This window comes from Lepeophtheirus salmonis, chromosome 8 (assembly GCF_016086655.4).
Source record: "Lepeophtheirus salmonis chromosome 8, UVic_Lsal_1.4, whole genome shotgun sequence".
In the NCBI taxonomy this organism is placed as follows: domain Eukaryota; kingdom Metazoa; phylum Arthropoda; class Copepoda; order Siphonostomatoida; family Caligidae; genus Lepeophtheirus; species Lepeophtheirus salmonis.
Genome location: NC_052138.2, coordinates 7,170,465 through 7,195,620, shown reverse-complemented (window position 1 = coordinate 7,195,620; position 25,156 = coordinate 7,170,465). Strand labels below are relative to the sequence as shown.

Here is a 25,156-nt window from a genome sequence, read left to right as displayed (position 1 = left end):
TTCTTATGATAAATCACTGTGTATTCCTTTCAATGGGTAGTATTTATTTTAAGTGTTTGAGTCCTTTTTCTCCATTTCTATTACTTACATACATAATATGCATTGTTATTACCATGATAATGAATACTGCTGTGTATTTCATTATCATGTCAAATCGCAGCATATATTTATAAATACTGAATGAAGAATATACCCCATCATAAATGACACTATAATCATTAATTAATTAATCAATACTCTTATTACATAGGCTTACAAGTTGTATTAAAGTCAATTTTGAAGGCGCTGGCGCCTTTAATGCAAATTGCATTGTTAGTTATGTTTGCCATTTTGATATTTGCCATCATTGGACTCGAGTTCTATTCTGGAGCACTTCACAAGGCATGCTACTCTGTGGAGAATTTGGGTAAGTTTTTTTATTTATAAATATGAGAGGGGAAGTTTGCGGTCGTCACAAAATTTATATATCTCTATTAATAAGGCAAGGTTTATCCGTCTGTATGAGTGCATGTATGGAAATACATGTCACAGGGTGTTTAAATAGTGCACCTTGATGTATATCATATGCAGTATAAGGGGGAAAAGGGGAATATAAAATAAAGGGAGTACTGTATAAATTGAAATAAATCTCGCCGGCATTTGGTAATATTAAAAAAAGAAAAGAAAGTACTTTATATTAAAATAAAAAAATGTAGTGAGACTAAGTAAACGAACAAAAAAATGCCAATGTCCCCCGTTTTTTATTATGAGTCTATTAATTAATTAATCCTGGATATATATTCCTCAAGCATTCATGGTTTTTTTATCGTTATTACTTACTTACAGAGCTAATGGTGACAGATGGTAGTTTAAAGGTTCCTTGCCATTCTGATGATCCTCTTACAGCTCCGGCAGGAGCACACACCTGTGAGCCTAATGTATCCATATGTTTGGAAAATTGGGAAGGACCCAACTATGGAATTACTAGTTTTGATAACATTGGATTTGCCATGCTTACAGTGTTCCAATGTGTGACGATGGAGGGATGGACTCCCATCATGTATTGGGTATACATAAAATGTTGTTTTTTTTTAAATTTATTTTCTTAAAAATATGTCATTCGGGCAAATTATGCAGCCGAGGAAAAAATCTAAGATTTCAAATTAATTTCTAAAGAAATTTAGTCTTTTGTGCAAAGCTGTTTGAATTTTTGAAAGTATTTTCCAAAAATTTAATATGTGAATTTTTTTCCACAAAATTTAATATTTGAAATTTTTTTCCACAAAATTTAATTTTTCACATATTTTTTTTTAAATATTAAATTTTTTGTCAACAGCTTTGGATTTTTGAAAAAAATTTTCAAAAAAATTAAATATTTGGGAATAATTATGGACTTGTGAAATTTTTTTCCCAAAAATTCAATATTTGAATGTTTTTAAAAAAAATCAAATTTTTCAAATTTTCATCAAGAATATTTATTTTTTGTGATTAGCTATAGATTTTTGGATTTTTTTTCAAAAATATTTGATTTTTTTTTCCTCAAAAATGTGAAATTTGGAATTTTTTTCAAAAAGAAAAAAAAATTGTGAATAGCTATGTGTTTTTGAAATTTTTTTTTTTTTTTTTGAGGGGGGTCAACAAAATTCCAAAAACCAATGTCTAATCCTGCGGACTCCCTGTTTTTAGAACTTACTTTGTATATATGCATTGCCTTTACAGACAAATGATGCCATGGGAAGTTATGTCAACTGGTTCTATTTTGTCACGCTTATTGTGATTGGATCCTTCTTCATGTTGAATCTTGTTTTGGGAGTGCTGAGTGGGTAAGTTTCTCTAATGACTAAATTATACTTTCATGCACATTTAAAGTAAATGTAGGTAGGTTGTTAAGGTACATGCGATATTATACACAGAACATATTACAACTATCTTTGATCTAATTATATCCATTTTATAATAAGATGAAGAAGAACTGTACACTTTGTTTCATTAGAGACTAAAATAAAATGAAAACTATAAAAGGGGGCTTAACTCATAACAAGGCATTTGGAACATATTATATTACATTGAGTCCTTTTTCATCGTAGGATTTTTTAGTCTTTCCTTTGGGAATACGTGAGCTGAGGGTTTAAGCATATAACCACTCACTAGGTTAGCTCAGGGTCTAAATTTTCTGATTTTTTAAAATACAAGTCCTGTATCTATTTCTAATAACAAAAATGTTTATTGAAAACCGGTGAAATTTGAAGATTTTTTATTTTTTGTTAAAAATTGAGATTTTTTTAAAGTGCAAAGTAATTGACTAATTGTTTTTCCTGATGTTTTCCATAAAAAATGAATGATTGTCTCCATATAACATCTATAAAATTTAAAAAACATAGTTTAACACTTTTTATATGAGACAATAGCTTTGATGCAATAGAAGGTTCTTCTCATAAGTAGAAAGTTCCTACTCTTTCCTCTTTAATGATCCATTGATTTTATATAATCAAATCCGGATAGAGGAAACTGCTACATTTTTTGATAAAAAGTATAAAAAATTACAATTTTCGGATGCTTATATAAATAAGTAAGTTTGAAACTCCTTATTTCGACTCATGTTTGATTAGATCCTGTTTTTGACAGATCTTGATCATGGATGGTTTTAAGCTGATCTTTAAGCAAAAATATATTTTGGTGAAGGGGTGGGGGGGGGCAGTCATGATATGTATTCATATTGATTGAAAAGCCAAGTGAAATGAATACAAAAAGAAACACACAGAACAAAATGTTGGCGACAGCTTACGATTTGTACCTATAAAGAGAAAAAGTTATCATGGCAATTCTTAATTTCCATGAATTCTCCTAAGAAGTTTTATGCAAAGTATATGATGTAGTAAAAAATGATAATTAAGAGATCGTTCACAGTCAGCGTAATATTATTATTATGCACGGATATGAACGTATTTGCAATTGTATACCTATATGAATCTTTGAAAATATGCAAATTCTTTTCTAATAAAAAAAAGTGATTTAAAATATGTTTATAATTCATTTCCGAAAGAAAAATACAAATATATCTTCATTTAATTCAAATTAAACAAGGTGCAAATGGCCTACACTCCCCCTTTAGGACCGGTCGTAGACTGTTGTTCCTTTAATTGTTTTTAAAAATATAGATAATGAATTAAGCCAAATATGTGATATCAGATATGTAAAAGAACATTGCACGTATCTTGCAAAAAGTATTGCAAATTGTTTTTTTCATTATCATGCATTGTACCGGATGTTACATGGAAATTAGGCCACTGCTCAGTCTTAACTTCAAGAACATATAACTATAAAGCTAGAGCGACAGCTATATTAATTTTAATTTGCTTTGTACACCACTTGAGATCAATTACTTCCCAATACAGTGACCTTTAGCGGCGTCTAAATACTTTACAACTCATTCTGGTTACTATCCCTGCTCTGATTTTCCTTGTGTTCATTAACAGAGACAATTGTGGCGGCAACGTTCGAGTGGCGTATGATGCAGGCCCTTGACGTAAAACGTAAAGTCAACGGGTTCATTTCAGAGCTGTAGGAAGCCTCTTCATGGTTCTCACGTCAACTTTTTCCGATCCCCACTACCGGCATGTCGTCGGAGAGCTTCTTCTTTATTGGCACTGCTGACATACTGTTTCTTGACGAAGTAGACTGTGTTTCTGGATAGCTTAAGCCGGTCAAAAGGGAATGTAGGGGTTATTCCCTCTCGGAGAAGTACCAAGGAATGTTCTTTCATTTTTACCGTGAAAGTGACAATAGATATGTATAGGAAAACAAACATAAGCTCACCAATTTCTGATGTAATTTCAAGATTTAAAAATATTTCACATGACCTTGAGTTATTATTAGATTTAAAAGGAGTGTCCTACTTTTCATGAAAGCCCCCCCCCCTCCCGTAATACGGACACATTTTATTTTTCCTTTAATTCTATAATTTATATTTTGTTATTATGTTAAATTACTTTATTAAAAAAGGATCCATTTATGGGACTTTTATCGATTCAACATTTAGGTAAACAGTCTCGAGTACTGAGTCAATACTTATTTATGTAAATACGGGTATTTTCTCTAAATCTCAGAATTAATCTCTCCCTTTCACGAGCACACACATACTCGTGATTATACTGCATACTAGGATGTTATCTTCTCAAGAATAATCTTCAAGTTGCCAAGAAATGCAACAAAAACTCCCACACGAAAAAAAAAAAATTGGATTTACAAGCCTATAATATATGTTTCATTCCATTACAGCAACCGTGAATCGAACCTACGTGGCGCGAGCTAAGTCGTTCCATTTCCTACAAGTGGGGATACACATTTATCTTTTCTCATAGTCAGCACTGGTTTAAACTATTAGGATTAGTGTTGGATCAGTCCTAGCTCCCTTTATCAGTCTTTTTCCCCCGCCCTTTTCAGTCTTTTTTTTTAGCCGTCCTATCTTTTTTTACCAATTAACTGATACATCGGCCTTCAGTCATACGTTCTAGCTATCTTTTTATTTTTTTCACTCATAGCTAGGATTGAAGAATATAAGAACTAAGAAAATAATTAATGATAGCTAGAATAAATAATCATACGTTTTATTCACATCTCTCCTACAGGTATCTTGTCTTTTTTAAGAGGTTATTAATTATGATGAAACTTCAGGGACTCAAATGACGTAGTTATTACTCACTATGTAATTTGAGCTGTTTTAGTTTCAAAAAAAGATTCATAAACTGACTGACTTGACTGACAAATTTTGTTAGGACCGGACTGCAGTCTTTTTAGTTTTTTAATACTGATCCAACACTAATTTGGATATAATGTTCAAATATGAGATAATTGTCTAAATCTTTGTGAATGCAAGTTAAAAAGAAAAGTATATGCTGTCAACTTTGATAGACTGAAAAAGATCATTAATTAATGTCTCTTTGCTCGCTAATACGTTTGAATTTTCAAAATAAGAAAAAAAAATTAATTAGTGCGAGCCAAGGTTAATAGAAATACAAGGTTAGAGCATCATGTAATCGGGCTTGCTTGAATTTTCAATCTGATGTAGTGTACCGACTGCTCGGCAAAATAGGCAGATTTTGACAGAACACACAACCATTCATAGTCTATGACGTCACTATTGCTATAATTTTCAATTTGATATATCGTACCGACTTCTGGGGTAGAAAAAAAAGATTTTGACCAAACATGCAACCATTTATCTACTATGACGTCAATATTAAAAGCGTTGTGGAAGTCAAACATTAGTCGTACACGCGTTATGGTATAACTTTGTATTTCTATTAACCTTTGTACGAGCAATAATATTTTGCAGATGACCCCAGTCATATCATTTCGGTTTAAATGTTTGCTCACGAGGATTAGGACAATTTTTACATCCGTAATAAAATTAAGTCATTTCTACTATTCCTCCTCCCCCTCCATTGATTTTTTTGTCTTCTTTTGAAAAGGAATGTTCGTGTTTATAATAAACGATATGAATTACGTTCTCATAGTTGTTTTATGACTGAGCTATAAATATCAACAACATACATACACAGTACACACAAACGCATTTTTGTTCATATTAGTATACATTTTCCGCCTACCTATAAAAATAACTGAATATTCACTAACAAAGTAACAATCCCTAATAAATAGAACAAAAAGTAAGGTTACATTTCAAAATATTATGCATAGGTTTTGCATGATCTTTTAAAAGAATTCTTCCATTGCTCAGTAGAAGGATTTGCAAGGGAGTATTGAAAAAAATATAGATGAAATGGACGGGATATATGTGTATCTCCTACTAGAAAAGGGAATGAGACGTATGGTACTCCTGAATTCAGACCCTTGTTAAGATTAGATGTCTTTTAAATGATTTAGAGGGCTATTACAGATAAAGACATTTAAAATAGCATTAATGCAAGAGAAATATTGTCAAATTATATTCAAACTTTTAAAATATTGTTGTATTATGTTTTTGTTTGTTTAATTAAACCAAAAGTAGGTGGGAGTTCATCATTCAGAGAGTATATATATATTTATATTTTAACACTACAACGATCCATTAAAAGATAAAAAAATAAATGACAACATCAATCGTATATTTTTTTCCTTTTCTAACCTTAAAATTGCTATGTTTCTCTACATTTTCCCCATCCCTAAATATTATCTATATTCCCATATAAAGGCTAGAATTATAGACCTACATACGTGATGTGATATCTTTTTAATTTATTAGAAAGAATAACTTATCTACGTGCAATAGGAAAAAATAATAATTAATTCAATATTTATTTTTATACAATTTGTCTATAGAACGATTTTCTTTTATCGTCATGATTACTATTATACTTATAATAATATGTATTTGATGCAAATGAAATTATCATAAAGAACTCATAAATTTTCACTATACAATAGCTCTGGCTCTAGAAATTATCTCTAGAAATGATGTATATACTTATTACATGAATACATAAATCATTGATTCAAATCGTAACAAAAAGACAGTAGTTACAATGGATACAAAGATACACCTGGAGTTATAAATTCTAAGTACTGCCATGTAAAAAAGAAAAACAAGGAATGCCCCTGAACTAAGTAGAATATTTGGAAGAAACCCGCCAGCTTAGATTTGATCATAGCTATAAAACAAAGTGTCAAAATGGGACTCTTTGCTTGAGAAAATTTTCTGGAGAACGTTATATATTTTCCTTCCGCAAGATGTCACTTTGCAGATACCATACTTCATCATTTTTCATCAAGACCTATTAAAAAAAAAGTCATATGCAGAACTCACCCTGTTGATCAAATTAAAAGCACAGTTTCATGTAGTAATTTTCAAATATACAGAACGCCCCTAGCGGAAGAAAAAGTATTCTCGTAGCCAACTTAATTTATTTTAAAAAACCATCACGTGGTCTTTATCACTTGTTTTATATCTTTGGTTATCATTAGATTAGTTAGATACAGCTATGAGTGGAGGTCATGAAACATAAATCCACTTCGTATCTAGGAAGGACATTGCATGAATGAGACCAATGTCGATCCTTACAGACTTACCCTTATAATCATAGATGAAAATAATACTATAATTGAAGGGGCCTTTCTTTTTGTAATTGATATCTGAATATCTATAAACTCGCATTTTTTATTCAATTTTCTGAAGCTGTTCTCATTATTATTCCATTCTTTTGGAGATCACATATACGGATAAACTGTAATGAGGCATTGTTTTCTCATGAATGAACGAGAGTAACACTGAGGAGTTTTAAGTATAACTCCTTGTTGTAATTCATGCCCATGTCATTGCTACTTTAATTAAACTCCATGCTAGCTAAGCTGTTCTTCTCACAAACAGAGCAGCGGAGCTGTCATGGTGTTTTCATCCGATTAGCTGCGAACAGCCGTGATGGGAAGGATATAAATAAAATTCCACTCTGTATATAGCAAGGAAACATAGGCTGGAATTACTCCGATGTCACTGCTCAATTCTACTCCGAGTCCAACAAGGACTTACACTTTTAACTCCCGAGCAAACCCTCAATGTTACTTTTCGTCATACATGAGCACACGAGCACTATCATTACTTTATGCATTAATGTTCTGCCTTCAAGAATTTCAGTATAATGAAAACAGCTTTAAATAATATTCAATTCTGTTCCGATTACCTACTAGAAAAACCCGCTTCCCCTTTCTAGGACATGTTTATACACCTCTAATAAAAGCCATGAAGTGTAAACGCTGAATTAGAATAGAAAATGTCCATTATGGACATTTTAAAATTGATCTCATAAGGGGAAATGAAAATATTAGCCCTATAAAATATATGTTACAACTGGAAAATATAAGTCTTGCCGGATAAAAAATTATTACATAGACAAAAACCATAATAGTCAAAGCAATGAAAAAAAAAAATATTTAGGTATATTTTTCAAGATAAATTGTACATGAACAAAATTGTATGATAGATAACTCAATTCTTGAAATTTGAACTACATAGGTATAACATTTTTATTCCAATTATTTTTTTTAATAAGATACTAACTATTTACAATTTTGTTGTACATACTTTTTAAAATACATTCAAAAGGGTAAAGTCCCCCAATGCCCCTACATTGAACAAATATTTTAATACCCGTATTTTTTTTTCTTTAAATTATTTTTCATTGAAAGAATTTCAATGGAAATTTATTTAATGCAAAAAGATGCAAAATTTATTGGCAATATATCATATTTTCTAGCTGGAGATGATTAGTTGGTTAAATAATTGGTTATTGACGATTTTAGAAAGGTCTTAAAAATGTTAGTTTTTCCTAAATAAATCTGGTTTCAATTACCCGATTTGAACAAACTGCATAAATTTAAAATCTTTGCGTAACATCAAGTCTGATTTTAGTTCTCATGAATCATTATCAGTAGAATTATTCGCGTTCTAAAATTTTGTATATTTCAAATTATGAAAATGAATTGAAAAAATCGTTTTTTTGTTTATTAGAAATTGAAGCAACTTTCAGATTTTCATGAATTGAATCAATAAAAACCCATGACCTAAATTTTAGTTCTTGTAATTTTATTAAATATTATGCCAAACCATTTTAGACAATATTTGTTTTCGAGGGGAAACGCACGTTCCCCACTACTTTAACGGTTATGTTGTATAAATAAAATGAAATCATCAAAAACAGTATATTCTTTCACCATAAGTAGAAAATAGAGTTAGATTCGAGTTAAAATTCTTTATTTTGAGTAAAGCGATGATACTCATATTTTATCAAATAGGGTTTGAGCTTGCTATCAAGAAATAGCATAAATAAGATAAGTTAGGTTGCTTATTAAAATATTACGTTTATAACATAAATTATTCAGGCCTACGCTGTTAGAACTGTCAGTTATACACAGTAAGAGTATTTCAGGCTTTAGAACTAATTAAAACTTGTATAATTGTTATAATTTGTAGTTTATGACGGCATTTTTATCCCTTGTTATGAATAATTACATAAAACATATTTGTAGATTTGGCGCCATCAGTATCCTTTATTTTGAATAGTTATTTACAAATTTTTATTTCCCAGCAAATATTAGATATTCCTTGATATCGAAAATAAATATCTAGATACTTCATTACTTGAGACTCGAATACATATTTCAAGTTTCGGTGGTTTGAGTTCAAACTATGTGTATTTTTTTAAAAGGTATTTTGGACAAGTTTGAGTAATTTACATAAAAAAATTGTCTGAACTTTTATAGCGAGTATTTTCAAATTCGAGTAATATTCGAATCCATCTCTAATATAAAGGAATTTATAGGTATGCACTATGTGGGTAGGTAGTAAGCTAGAAGTGGATTTTCTTTGCATAAATTAACTTCCTTATATTTTATGTTCTTATATATTTATTTTTTTACAAAAAAATCCTCATTAAATATTATAAAGGAGTTTTTCTTTGTTCTCAGAGAGTTTGCCAAAGAAAGAGAAAGGGTAGAGAATCGTCAAGCTTTTTTAAGACTTCGCCGTCAACAACAACTTGAAAGAGAATTGAATGGCTACGTGGATTGGATTTGTAAGGCAGGTGAGCATGCATATTCAAGTATTGTTTCCTCTCTTCATATACCGATGTACGGTTCTCAGGTTGTAGGGGGGGATCATGAAAATGGTCTAAAATCATATTGCATTAAAGTTGCACCTAATCAGCTGTATTTTCAAAAAAAAAATCGGGGTACAAACCCCCCAATAATGAAAAACTGTCACTGACCATCCCCACTTCTTTGATTTTAAAACTCAACCACTGCCTATGTAATGGTATTGTTTCCATCTTTATTTAAGAATGAATACATCAGTCCCTTCCAGTTCAGTATCAGTCTGGCCCAGTTCAGTCCTGCAATTCAGTCCTTATAAACTTATAAAGTTCGGTCCCTGATGATGCAATCCAACTTTATTTTGTTTATATTTAATCCTTTCTAGTACTGACATCCCTAAGGACCGGTTCCAACGGCAGATAGGACCTTTCCTAAGACTAGACTGAGCTGGACCGAAACAAAACTATCAGTGTATGTATGTAGAAGGGTCATTCCGCATCAAGTTGACCTTCAGGTTTGCACCTCAACGACTCAGAGTTTATACTAGCGGGAGTACCTGGCAATGCTCGGATTTAACATTGGTCAATAGTATAGATCAGGGGTGTTGCTAGCTTTCTTCATTTTGGGGGCTTAGGCACAAAAATTATCAACACCGTTATATAATTACTTATATAAATAGCTTTAATATATATAAACTAGCAAAGGATGACCGCTTTGCAGGGCTGAATAGAGGTGAATAGAAACAAAGAATGAAGTTAGAAGAAAAGAGGGGAAAGACAGACAGAAGGAGATAGATATAGACAGAAAGAAGTAAAATTATGTTTGTATATCGGTCAAAAACAGGCTCTTAATGACCTCAGAGGCTCATAAAATAATCATGCTTGGTTATTTTATACGTCTATTTTCTAAATTTAAGACTGATCTGTTCAACCAAATTTGGATTCTATGTGCGATAACACAAAAAACAAACATATATATATATATATATATGATATGATAAAAATTTTGTAGATTATTTACATCTCATTATATATTGACTTACATAAAACCATCCCTCGTTAGAGCAAAATAAGTACAGAAGAATTACTTCTTGTGAATTGTCCTATAAATAATTCCCAACGATTACAATTAAATAATAACCTCATAGTTACAAAAACTACCAAATTTATTTTGGTTTTTCCCTCGTTTCTTTTTGGAGTAAAGGCTGCAAAATAAAATGAAGGAAACGCCGTGCTACATGTAGAACTTTTCATTAAATTCTGAGGAAGTCTCTTGAAAAATAATTTTTGTTGACGTGGTGATTGGATGTGGAATGACCCATATACATAAGTATTTCATTGGTATATCTACAATGTAAATTCTAAATAATAACAGACATGGGTATTCGAGTCACTTTTTATGACTTGACTTGGACTTAAAATTTCAAGACTTTACTTGAGGTGTACACGGAATATCCTCCTCATGTTTTAATAAGATTCGGACGGTGAACTCACTTTACTTGTCCAAGAAAATAATACTTGTGACTTGAAGGTTATGACTTGAGACTTACTTGTGTCTTGACTTGGTTCCATGCTTGTCTCACTTTATATATTGTACATATATTGCTTGTCTTTCAGAGGAAGTTATTTTAGCGGAGGAGAGAACTACTGAGGAAGAGAGGAATCACATCATGGAGGCTCGAAAAAGAGCTGCGAATAAACGTCGAAAAATCAAAGTTTTAGGAAAGGGTCGAAGCATCGAGACGGAGGACGATGATGACGACGATGAAGTGGATGAAGGTAAGAGGTTTAAAAAACAGTTGTCTATCTTACTTTCTTAAATCCCTACAAATCATCAATTTAGGAATTAGTCAGGCTTCAGCAATAAGAACTAGACTTAGGAATCACGGTGGTTGTCAGCCCTTTTGGAGATGCGAAAAAAGAGTCAGGTAATCAGACAATCTCTCACAAAGGACTTATGTCAAGACATAATAACTGCTTCCTCCTTTTCATATATATATAACTAGGTTTTATATTCGACATACGGTGAAGCAACAATGGTTCTATTGGTTTGTGATCGTTTTAGTATTTTTAAATACACTCTGTGTCGCTGTTGAACATTACAATCAACCTGAGTGGTTAACAGAGTTACTATGTAAGTAATGGCCATATAGAGCTGTAAAAAAAATACTTAATAGAGGTGATTGTAAAATAATCATGCAATTATCAATTGGTAAGTAGTATAGTTGGGGTTCGATCTGCAAATTCTAGACCGGTCCGTGAGCATTATAATTAAAAATAATTGTATTCTTTAATGAAGTTCGTTATGGATTGATCACGTAGAAAAATTTGATCTAAGGAAAAATAGATTTGTATCGGTTTCAATTAAAGTTCGGCCGTTACCAATTTTATTGATGATTTTTAAGGTGCTTCATATGTTTCTAGAATATTTCTTATGTAAAAACAATGAAGTCATCAACGATAAAAAGATAAAAAGTTCGGTTCATCGTACATGGAGAAAATTGATTTATAGAATGACATTTAAAAACGATTAAATATTGGTCCAAATTGGTTTAGAAAAAATCACATAAGACCGAAAATAAAAATCGGTTTAGGATCAAATTTCAGGAATATTGGGAACTTGGTTATTCTAAAAGAATGCTGTTTTTGTTCCTTAATTGCTGTTCCTGTCATATAATTGCTCAAATTAAAACCAATAAAAAAACAAAAATATATATTCATAGACAAAGTATCATATTGACAAATGGTAACACAGGGGCGTCTGCAGGCTTATATTTTAAGGGAGCTTAATTTTAAATATTTTTTCTATTTTAAATCCAAAAATTGTAATTATTTGAAACACAATTTTTAAAAATCCATAGCAATTCACAAAGAAATTTAAAAATTACATTTTTGGAAAAGAAATTCAATAATTTGCAGTTATTTACAAAAAATATAAATTTATGACGTTCGTTCCTAGAATGTGAGTGGATTTATTTAGTTTTTGTAACCTATACACTATATTAAACAATTTTTATTTTATGTTTATGAGGGGAGGGGGAGGGGGTTATAGCCCGTACGATAATTACTTTATTAGCTTTTTTTTAGATAATTACTTTATTCGTTTTTTTTAATCCACAGGCAGCACTTACGGTTTAAAAATCTTGAGTGAGTGGCTTATAACGATTCCCAACCAACTGAAGTATTCATTATTATTAAACGTGCACCTCTATTAATTATTTTTTATAACACAAGGCCAATGAGGAGTCATTTCCACCTTTAACTTGAATCTCTCTCTTTCAGACTATGCCGAGTTCGTGTTCTTGGGATTATTCTTAGCAGAAATGGTTATTAGAATGTATGCTCTAGGTCCAAGGATATATTTTGAATCCTCATTCAATCGTTTTGATTGTATGGTCATTTGTGCCTCTGTTTTTGAAGTATGCTGGACCAAACTTTCAAGTCATGGAGGATCATTCGGTTTCTCTGTACTTCGAGCTCTTAGACTTTTAAGAATATTTAAAGTGACCAAGTATGTTATTTGAGTAGAACCATGTTTTCAAATCTAATTAATTAGATTTAGTGTTGTGTCCGTTCTTATTTATTAGTTCCATTCCAGTCTTAGGACTATTCCTATCGGTCCTAATTGGGACCGGTCTTTCAGAAAGTCCGTCCTTCAAAACTATCAGAACTAAAACTGTGTAAAAAAGAAGAAATATTGTTGAGTGACGTGTCATCAAGAGTACGAAAACTTTATAAGTTTTTGGACTGATCTGAACCGAACTAATAATGAAGTGGATTGAAGTCCTAAATAAGAACCGACACAAAACTAATTACACACTAGTACACAAATTTTTACCCTTGGACCCAAATATTGTGTTTATCATTGCTTTTACCTTCATAAATATGAAAATAACATATATAACCCGATCTTTCTGCTTTTGTGCAACATTTCATATACTGTCAAAAAAGCTTGGTAGTTTGATAATTATATCATAATAAAGTTTTTGTTTTTTTTAAACAACAAAGCTTAAATAACTTTTTATTAAATTAATTTTTTAGAGTGCTTTCTAAAAAAAAAATAAAAAAAAGTTGGATATCTTTACTTTACGTCAAACTATGTTTTTTATCAGTGTGATCATAAATGATGAATTTAATAGACTTCAAAGAATGAGGTTACAAGTTACAATGCCTTGTCACCGATTAAAAAAAAGCTATATCCTTAATTAAAAGTGTTTTGAATACGGAAAAATGTACACACAACCTAAATTTTACGTTTTTGTCTTTATTAAGACCGTTCAAAGCAAATATTTCATCATGAAGGTTTTGTTAAAATAAATAAAAAATATAAAAAAAACACTCTGTAGGCATTGATGGTTCTAGCCAAGTTTAACTAGGGGCAAGGAGGCACAGCCACATGATATTCATCCACAGCACACGGCAGTTGTGCCGCTTTGCAAAACGTTCAATATATTCAAAAGGAGCATTATATATTGTAGTATCTATGCTCATTACATCAATACCACTGAGTCTCTCATCTGTTGTAGTGGATCAGATACATGTATTGGTAGGGATTTCGTATCCAACTTTATGGGTTTGTATGTTAAATGTAATTAAATACATGACTTCTTTATTTATTTTGTCGAAACAGTGAGGTTAGGAATATAATGGGTGTAGAAAAAATAAATCCATTATTTTTCCAAAAATGGCTTTAGTAATGTGTATCACACGTTGTATTAGTGAAATCGGTTTGTACTAGACGGTGTTAGAGAGATAAGATTTCGTACTAAAAAATCTTTTAACACAGTTTACTGATTGTTTGACTCAGTGTGGCTTAAATGCGTGTCAAAGATGGACATCAACAAAGAGAAAATACCCCATGTTTCACCATTTTTCTTCGAACAAGGTGAAAATGCAGGTCAGGTGGCTAAAAATGTGATTGGTGCTTATGGTCCTGATACTGTAGGAGTTAATCACGCGCAATTTTACCGTCATTTTGATGGCAAAGATGCAAGGCCAATTGTGGAAAATGTTGATAAAATAATGGAAATCCGTTTTGATTTCCATGGAGATACACATTAATGGATTTTTTTTTAAATCAATTAATAATAATGAATTTATTTTGCTACACCTAATATGTAAAGGCCTCCTTGTTGAGCCGTCATTGCCTATAGGCTACAAAAACAGAAATTTCGGATTATAAAGAGTACTCAGAGTCACACCATGTCAATCCAAAAGTAAAATTGAAATTTCGTCAAATAGTGTTACACATAGGTTTGTATGAATTATTTACATTCATCTTGTATTACTTAGGTACTGGTCATCCCTTAGGAATCTAGTCATATCCTTACTCAGCTCTATGAGATCCATCATCTCCTTACTTTTTCTACTCTTCTTATTTATTCTAATTTTTGCCTTACTTGGGATGCAACTCTTTGGCGGAGCCTTCAATTTCTCAGATGGAACTCCTCCCTCTAATTTCAATTCCTTTGCCATATCTCTACTTACAGTCTTCCAAGTATGTACATACCCTACATAATATGTTAACAAATTTAAATCCTTGACTTACATAGATTTTAACCGGAGAGGATTGGAATGAGGTCATGTATCAGGGGATTGAGTCACAGGGTGGACATCGCTCTGGAATGGTGTACTCTCTATATTTCATTATCTTGACTCTTTTTGGCAATTATACTCTTTTAAACGTATTCTTGGCCATCGCTGTGGATAATCTAGCTAATGCACAGGAACTTACTGCAGCTGAAAATCAGGCAGAAAATGATGAACTCGTCGCCAATGCCGGTCAGTCTGCTGCGGCAAAGGATCTAGAAAAACAACGACAATTTATGACCTCTGGTCCATCAATGTGAGGAATTTATTTATTTTATATTATATATTGTGTACAAGTTGGGATTTTGTACAAGTTGCATATATTTTATCATTAAACCGTGGAAATACATTTGATTTCCCAAAGAGCAAGGAACTAGGAACAATATCATGGATCTTTTTCTAAAAACAAAAGACCTGCAAGAAATGGGCATGAATGGAGCTTCAACCTACTTCAAGCTCTTAATTTGAATTATCCTGGTTTTTTTCTTGTCAAGCTAATTGTGCAGTAACTCTTTTTTTTTTTTTTTAAATCAAAGTTACTATTATAATCACTATTTACAGCTCGTAGTATAGACATGATATTTGAAGTGTCATATTTCAGAAAGGAGTACCTGGAGATTTTTGATTTTTTTGAAAGATGCCCCGACATAAAAAAGTTTGAAAAACGCTGCCTTTGATGATCAGTATATTATAGGATTTTAACTGTCTTCCTTTCCTTGAGTATGTTCTCTTTTTGGTTCAATTAAGTAGCACATGTTACAAATTGACTTAAATAAAAATATAATTTATTCTGCATAAAAGCGAAACAAGATTTAAAATATTTTTACTAAAAAAAATTACAAATTGTATATTTTTTAGAAATCAAAACAAATGGAAGAATTAATATTACTTATTACTTAAATATATTAATTTAAAATATTTGAGTCACCCTAACAACATATTACAAGTGTCATTTTTGCCCTTTGATGATAATTACTAATTGCCAATTAGGTTAAACATTCCGTTGCACATTATAAAATATTTGTAAATGTTTTCAGTTCTATTACTTGTAAATACATAATCAATGTGTACTTTTAATCAATCAAAATGAAATGTAAAGTTGGTAATTAAAATGTCTTAAAATATTGTCATTACATAAGGCATTTTAAGACGAACAAATCTAACTTGTACAATCTACTAGTATCTACAAGTTCCAAATCATACAAAATCATAACTTCTCTCAACATAATGGTACAAAATTGATCATCAATCTACATAAATATTAGTATTGGGTTCGGTCCGGAAATAAGGAACGTGACTCAGACTGTTATCATTCAAGTACACAGACTGATTCTATACATAGATGAACTGTTGATCTCGTCAGTTATCATTCAAATGATATGAACATCGACCTAATATGTATAACGTCACATGAGGTATAATTCATTGAATAGAACATAATATGTTTGGGACCGAAAAAATCGATCTCCAATTTGAAAAATATTAAATTTCAGTCTATGGTCTGAAGTTACCGTACTCTGAACCGAAACATAGGTCCAAATAACTCTAGTTATATCATAATAGGTCTATATATTGAGACCAAAAAAAATCGGTCCACGATTTGAAAAGCATAAAATATACGATCTGAGATCACGGCGGTCTGAACCAAAATATCAGTCCAAATCGCAATATGTAAAAATCACTCAAGAACGACCTGAAAATTGTTTTATATATATGAGTGTCAACACAATTAAATAAATAATCTAAAGTAATCATTTGATCTCTTATTTCCAGTGAAAATGAATGTAGACATCCGTACGAAGATGATGTTATCATACAAAAGCCTATACTGCCCTATTCGTCCATGTTTTGTTTCTCTTCCACGAATCCGTAAATATATATATATATATATAAAATAACTACATACGTATATATTCATAAACTATTTTTATATTAATTGTACTTTCTTTATCAGAATTCGTTTATTTGTTCATGGAATAGTGACCTTCCCCTTTTTTGACACTTTTATCATGATAATCATTATAATGAGCAGTATCGCTCTTGCAGCAGAGGATCCCGTCCAAGAAAATAGTAGAAGAAATCACATACTCACATATTTCGACTATGTCTTTACTGGCATTTTTGCGGTTGAAATGATACTTAAAGTGAGGACTTGCTCTCTAGTATATTTTTGGTTTCAAATTAATACGTTCAATGTTTTACTATTTAGGTTATTGATTTAGGATTAATTGCTCATCCTGGATCATATCTCCGTGATGTTTGGAACTTGATGGATGCCTTGGTCGTTATATGTGCGAGTATTTCATTCATTTTTGATATGACGTAAGTTATTTTTTGGGCTGACTTTATCAAATTTTTTGTATAATAATCATTCACTAAAATAACATTAGTTAATGTAGATTTTAGAACAAGGGCATCTTAAGGCTTGAATTTTGTTAGATTGTGATATTATTAATAATATGAATGATAGACATATTAATTATTCCTTTATTTCAGTGGAAGTTCGAAGGGACAGAATTTAAGCACAATCAAATCTCTTCGTGTACTCCGGGTTCTTCGACCCCTCAAAACAATCAAAAGAGTTCCAAAGCTCAAGGCTGTGTTTGACTGTGTTGTCAACTCATTAAAAAATGTCACAAATATCTTGATAGTTTATATTCTTTTTCAAGTAAGGAGATTATCAATTTCAACATTTGTATATATATTTTTTTTTTTTTGTCTTAATGTGAATAATCCTTTATTTTTAGTTTATATTCGCTGTAATTGCCGTTCAACTATTCAATGGAAAATTCTTTTTCTGCTCAGATGGAAGTAAAAAAACACCGGAGGATTGTCAGTAAGTTTGGTTTGTTTTTTAAGGGAAGACTGGACACTTGGAAGAGAGAAAACATAGCCATTTTCTTCAAGCCACCACACTCTCAGAAATTGAATATCATAAAAGAAATTCAGCATAAGTTGAGAAGAGTTCATGTAGAGTCTCATAATCAACTGATTTTATAATCCATAATAATATTAATTGAATATTCAAAATAGCCGCCTTTGGGCATGTAACGTTTGGAAGATACATTTTTAAAAGCAAATTACTAAGAACCGAGGAAACATAACTTCTCACAACTACGCAGGATCAGACTTTAGGTCAAACTTAAAGTGCTAAATCACCAATTTACAGTGGTCTATAAAAATTGATATAATAGTCGGATTTTGTGGATCAAAGTACAAAAATGACAAATTTAGCGTAGCATCTGACACAATTAGAAGAACTTAGTATAAAAACTTAGTCTTCAATATCAATTCATGGAGATTTAGCACCAAGAACAATGTCTGCACTATAACAAGGCCAAAAATTGAGTGTTAGACAAGTGGATCCTGAGAAATAGTGACCTAAACATGACAAGTCAACTTTGAAATTACGGTTTTGAGAGTTTTTATGAATTAGTACAATCGTAAAAGGATTCAAATTTGTCTATTGTCTTTGAAGTAATGCCCACTCTCTTCTAAGCTGTAGAATGTATTGCTGTAGTCGTACAATTTGCAGACAATCCTGAAGATGAAAGCTAATCCGAACAATTTCGATTATGTGCCTTCGGATCATTAAAGATAAGAAGTTGAAGTTTTTGAATATGACTTCCCAAGCTCCAGTCTTGCCTTAAATAAAACACTTTTTTCCATTAAGCTTAATTGGTATATAAATGTTTGTTTGTATAATATGTTCGATTCCATTATTTATTTCAGAGGAGAGTTTTTCGTCTTTTTCTCCGAGACGCATCCTCCCTCTGTCATGCAACGAATATGGCAGAAACAAAAGTTTGACTATGATAACGTTGTATCCGCCATGTTGACTCTCTTCGCTGTCGAAACAACTGAAGGATGGCCAGCGTGAGTATTTCTCCCAACATATATACCTGGAGTTGTAAATTCTAACCATTGCGGGTATGTGAAAATAGGAATCGAAAATTAACAAGGTAATCCTGTTAATTTAAAAATATTTTGGATGAGAGCAACTTAGCTGTCATGACGTTTCATTAGATTAGCTAATAACACAAACTCCACTCCATATCTAGCAAGGACGTCGATCCTCAGTTTTACTCTGAGTCCAACAAGGACTACTTATAAGGAGTGATGAAAATCCAGTATAAAATGGGCATGTAAAAAAAAACGAAAATTAATATGTCAATCCTGATAATTTGAGGAATGTTTTGAAAGAGATCAGCTACAATCAGCTGTGACAAGGGAGGAGAAAGAAATAAGCAAAGGAATTATAAATCCACAACAAATCCTTTGGATTACACTTTGCCTCTTAGGAATACACAGGAATGTTTAATTAGGTTTTGAATATATTTATGAGAGGATCTTTACTACTCAGGAATTATATAATAATGACAACTGCTCAGTAAAAGAAAATCCATTCTTCAGATTACTGATAATAAAACAAAAAACGGGCCAGCTAAAAAACACACTGGATTTACATCACTGCTTATAAATCCCCATCAAATCTTGTGTGTTACTCACCCTTATTCATGAGCAACCGCACGCATCCCTACAAACATTTCAATGCTCAACGATAGGATATGATATGCTCCTACGCTTATAAAAAGAAACCAAAAATCAAGATGGTAATCTTGAAAATTTCAAGAATGTTTTGGAAGAGAGCTGTTTTGCTGTCATGACGTTTCATAAAATTAGGTTTGAGCAGTAAGGAGATGAAGAAAATAAACACAAATAACACTTTTTGTATAGCAAAGACATGCGTAGGAATTATTCCGATGCATATCCTCAATGGATATGATCATGGAGTCCAACAGGGACTTACACTCTTCATCTTTCACGCACTAGAGATTACTTGAAACCTGTCGCTCTTCAATTACAAATAAATAATGATAGCAGTCATCGTCTCGTCAAAGCAGGGGTGTCTGCAGGATAATATATATATATATATTTTTTTTTTTTGAGGGGGGGTTAATAGATATTTGATATGCCATCGATATATTAGTGTGGATTATTACTTTATACTTAGATATTATCACCTCAATAATGAAAGAATGAGACAATAACTTGACAATTATCATCTACACAACACATCGCACGCGAATAAATGCTTAGAATTTACAACTCTATACAAATCTACTAGAATTGTGGTTCGTCCTGGGAATTTTAGAACGATCGAGACTGTTATAATTTTTGTAAGCTATTTTGATCCAAGTTAGGTCTAAAGTGAATCAGTCTAGAAAAATCACTTAGAACCAAATTTTAAAAAAATCGACCTGTGTCCGAGTCTCAGCACTTATATATATATATGTATATTTAATATGTTTACTTGAATTTAAACTCAATTTATAACTATATATCCCCAGAGTACTCCAACACTCCATGGCAACAACCTACGAAGACAAGGGACCCATTCCATTATACCGCATTGAGATGTCAATTTTTTATATAGTGTTCTTCATTGTCTTTCCATTCTTCTTTGTGAATATTTTCGTGGCTCTCATCATTATCACATTTCAGGAGCAGGGAGAAGCGGAGCTTCAGGACGGAGAGATTGATAAGAATCAAGTTTGTACAAATTTGTTCCCTAAGCCTAACTTTGCTATCCTCAAAGACTTAAGAGTCGCTATGCAGTGGCGTCCGCAGGGGAAGGCTGAATTTTTGCTTTGTAGTAAAAAATGTAATATTTTAAATTTAATTCAATTCTTAAATTTTATCCAAAAAATTTTGATATTTGAAATTCAATTTTTTTTTCCGGCAAATTTTAATTTTTCAAATTTAATTTTTTTCCCCCCACAAATTTCATTTTTTTGTTAATAGCTCTCTATAGATTACTGAATTTTTTTTAAAATAGCTATTGATTTTTGAATATTTTTTCCAAGAAATTTAATATTTAAAATTTAATTTTTGAAATTTTTTTCTCAAAAAATTAATTTTATGTGAACAGTTGTGGCTTTTTAAAATTTTTTAAAAGAAATATAATATTGGAAATTTTTTTCTAAAAATTAATTTTAATTGATTTTTGAAAAAAAAAAAAAAATAATATCTGAAATCTATTTCCAAAAAAATTAATTTTGTAAACAATTGTGGATTTTTCAAATTATATTCGTAAAAATTAAAAAAATTTTTTTTTGCAAAAAAATTTTTAAAAAAAAAAATATATATACATATAATCCTGTGGACCCCCTACTATATTGTATTTTGTTTTGTTCTGTTATTTTAGAAATCCTGTATTGACTTTGCAATACACTCCAAGCCACTTGAGAGGTACATGCCCAAAGAAATGGATAGCTTCAAATACAAGCTGTGGAGAGTCGTTGTGTCTACACCCTTTGAGTATTTCATCATGATTCTCATCATTCTAAATACGATTTTGTTAATGATGAAAGTAAGTACAGCCTAGAGCATATTAGTGTCAGTCAGTGAAATCAAGGCAAGAGATACATGATTGATTGATCATTGCAGGCTAATGAGTTATGTACTTAGCATTTGTACAAGGGTCAATCCTTTTTTTTAAATGTACAACATATTTATGCGTTATAATAACTAACATCTATTACAAAAATTATTTAGTATTCATTCAACTTCAATGAATGGAGCTAGAGAAAAAACAAAACCATTGTATTTCTATTCATTTTTTTAGGATGTATGTGACTGGTTTGGAGTATTTAAATTTTATGTCCCTAGATTAAAAAACATAGTATACTATTATTTGCTAGAGATTCCTTATTTTCACAATTAGTAAATCACCACTTTTAAAAAGATTTTTAATTATGATCAGATATGCAAATACCAATCATCATATTTTTTTCAATTGCATTGTGATACTAATTATGTCTTTGCTAAGCATGTTTTAATTTATTTTTTTATATATTTTTCTAACTTTATTCGATATTTTTAATCTTTTTTCTTTCTTTTTTTTACCTCCAATGCATGTTTCAAATAGAACATTCAATATAATTACAAAACATCAAAACATATGTTGTCAGGGGCGTCCACAGGGTGTAGAATGGAGAGGCTGTAGCCTCCCTCCCCTAAATAAAGGATTTTTTTTTCTTATTACTAGAAAATTTAATATTTGAAAAAAATTTCAAAAAACTTTATATAGTTTTTTTCCAAAAAATTAACTCTTTGTGAGTAACCATAGATTTTCGAAATTTTTCGGCAAAAAAATTTAATATTTGGAATAATATTTTCAAAAACTATTATATATAAACTTCAATTTTTGATATTTTTCTCTCAAAAATTAATTTTCTGTGAACAGCTGTGAATTTTTGATATTTTTCCCAATAAAATTAATATTTGACATATTTCCTTAAAAAAATTTAATATTAAACAAGATTTAGTTTCAAATTTTTTTACAAAAATTCAATTTTTTGGAAATAACTGAATTTTTTTTTTTTAATTGAATATTTGATTTTTGTTTTTCAAAAAATTTAATATTCTAAATTTAATTTTTGGATTGTTTTTTTAAATCAAAAAACCAAGCCCAACCCAAAATAGAACCCTGTGGACGGCTCTGGTGGTGAGTTAACACAAAAAATCCAGAACGAAAAATCCAGGAAATTAAATAAATTATTAGTTTTTACAGCCCAATACTTCATCGACAATTTCCAGTCGATACTAGGCCTGGTTTTCAAATTTGTGGGATAAGTAGTGGGACCCAATAATGTTAAAGAGATGGGAAAAGCCACTTACTCCTTACCAAGACATATTCTTTTTTTATACCCTGCTTACAGCGTCCAATGCCTTTTTTACATATTCATAAACTGCTCAAGGAAGAAAAGCATATGTTAAAAAACGAGTTAAATAGTAAATTATAAATTAAAGAAAGTATTTAAAGTATTTTCATCAAAATTTATATATGATGTGTGCACCTTGCAATGTCTTCGTTTTAAAATGTAGTTTTAGGTGTAATGACCAAATTGGTCATTCAAATACCCACTATTAATTGATAATATAATTTCCTTCTTATCTTTTAAGTATTTAATAATAATATACATTATTATTTTCATCCCAAGTACTATAAATCCTTCATTTAAAACCATATTTTGATTGCAACTTGTACACATCATTAGCGCCCGCAGCGGGTAGGCTGGAGGGGCGTAGCCTCTCCAAATTATGGAATTTTTTTGCTTTGTATTAGAAAATTTAATATTGGATTTTTTTTTTTTAATTTAATTTTCTGTGAACATCATGTGATTCTTTAAATTTGATCTTTTTTTTTCTCAAGAAATTCAATCTTTTTGGAGCAGCTGATGATTTTTCAATTTTTTCCAGAATAGTTATTTATGTCTTGAAATTTTTTTCAAAAAAAATTTAATATTTAAAATTCTATTTTTGAAATATTTTCCGAAAAGTTATATGTTTTGTGAATAGCTGTAGATTTTTGAAACATTTTTCCAAAAAAGTTAATATTTGAATTTTTATCCTAAAAATTTAATTTTTTTGTTAATAGCTGTGGATTATTGTTGTTGTTTTTTTGGAAACCAATAAATAGTTGAAATTTAATTTTTTTAAATATTTTTCAAAAAATATAAATTTAATTATTTCCTGAAAAATTTTAACCAAGCATATGTTTATAATCCAAAGTATTATTTTTGGAAAGTAACATTCAAGGGAAATATTTTCTATAAATTAAATAACAACCCATAATCAATAATACTTTTCTCTTAAATTTATTAATTTCAAAATATTAACCAGAACCTCAAACCTCAAAACCAAGTATCCACTTTTTTAACAAATCAAAATTTAATCGCCCCAGTTTAGAGCCTTCATTTGATTTATAGGACAGTATTTGACTCCATTATGATCCCTTTCAAATATAGACTAGTAATTTCTAATATTTTCAATACTACAAAGATGAATTTTGCTACTTTAAACACTTCCAATTAGTTTTATGTCGGTGTTTATTTATTCAGTCCAGTCCAATCCAGTATTAAGGCCGGTCTTTATGACAATTGCTCCTTAACTGTCTGTCCTTTAAATTATTTAGACAAATAGTAGTATGTGTATATATTTAGAGAATTGCAAATATCTCACAAAAAATTTCTACGAACATATTAAATAATTTATTCGATTGAATAATAGAATAATTATAAAAAAGGGAAACCACTCTAAATGACGTCACGAGGGGTTGTTTTAACCTTTTTAAAGAACCGACAAGTGGCACTGGACTGGACCGCAGTCCTAAATAAATATCGACATAATACTACCTCTAATGGATCAATCAGAATATATTTATTTATTGATATTGATATTAAGAATATAAGTGTAAAATCATCTTTACTTGCTTTTGTATTGACGGCACACATATTTAAAGAGACATTCTTACTTTTATAAATGATAAAAAAGAGATATCATAACACGTAAAGTCGTCAGAATATATATAACACCGTTTTTAACATTTGACGTTAAATAATGTTTTGTTCTGTTTTTTGTTTTGTTTTTATAAAGAATGAAAAATAAGTTTTTTATTTTAAAAAGTTGTTCCTTTCAGCTTTTACTTTCCCTATTATTCTATTAATGTCATACTACTTTTTTCATTTTGAGCACTTTTTGTTCGTTTGGATGAGTTTCCATCTCTGCCTGAGTTTCCAACTCAACTGTTTTGTATTTATGCACTCATTTATTTTGTTGAGGAGTGACATGTTTGTTAAAGGACCTCTTTATGCAAATATAAATTGGTATTTTCTATAAATAAAAAAACTGAACGAATCCGTTAGAGAGCGTATATTTTTTTTCATTTTTGGCAAAAAAAACAACAGATGAAAATACTCTAAAATGTTAATTAGTTCACTAATTATTATTAGTAGTAGTAATAAAAATCCTTTAATAAATAACGTCACTTCCTTTAAACTATATATATTTTTTAATGGATACTTTGTAGAGGGGTGGAAACTTCATTTCACGTCGCCTGTTTCTTTCTATATTTTTTTCCTTTTGCATATAAATATTCTATTTAGAAAGTGGTAATATTTTTGTTCTAAATCCCTAAATTCTAAATAGGATAAAACATTAGG

General features: G+C 30.5%; 1 protein-coding gene across 8 annotated transcripts in view; it reads left to right on the top strand.

Annotated features, from left to right (window-relative positions):
• LOC121122478 (calcium voltage-gated channel subunit cacophony) overlaps window positions 1–25,156 on the top strand; it is a 107,154-nt gene that overhangs the window by 47,808 nt on the left and 34,190 nt on the right. For all 8 annotated transcript variants that reach the window (XM_071890267.1, XM_071890265.1, XM_040717476.2 and 5 more), the window contains exons 6-23: window positions 251–406; window positions 826–1,046; window positions 1,699–1,802; window positions 9,439–9,554; window positions 11,178–11,339; window positions 11,404–11,488; window positions 11,567–11,694; window positions 12,843–13,071; window positions 14,853–15,057; window positions 15,113–15,405; window positions 16,923–17,018; window positions 17,104–17,293; window positions 17,359–17,471; window positions 17,646–17,817; window positions 17,897–17,985; window positions 18,882–19,025; window positions 20,501–20,702; window positions 21,358–21,522. In XM_071890267.1, coding sequence (XP_071746368.1) covers window positions 251–406; window positions 826–1,046; window positions 1,699–1,802; window positions 9,439–9,554; window positions 11,178–11,339; window positions 11,404–11,488; window positions 11,567–11,694; window positions 12,843–13,071; window positions 14,853–15,057; window positions 15,113–15,405; window positions 16,923–17,018; window positions 17,104–17,293; window positions 17,359–17,471; window positions 17,646–17,817; window positions 17,897–17,985; window positions 18,882–19,025; window positions 20,501–20,702; window positions 21,358–21,522 — 2,870 coding nt within the window. The remainder of the gene's footprint in view (window positions 1–250; window positions 407–825; window positions 1,047–1,698; window positions 1,803–9,438; window positions 9,555–11,177; window positions 11,340–11,403; window positions 11,489–11,566; window positions 11,695–12,842; window positions 13,072–14,852; window positions 15,058–15,112; window positions 15,406–16,922; window positions 17,019–17,103; window positions 17,294–17,358; window positions 17,472–17,645; window positions 17,818–17,896; window positions 17,986–18,881; window positions 19,026–20,500; window positions 20,703–21,357; window positions 21,523–25,156) is intronic.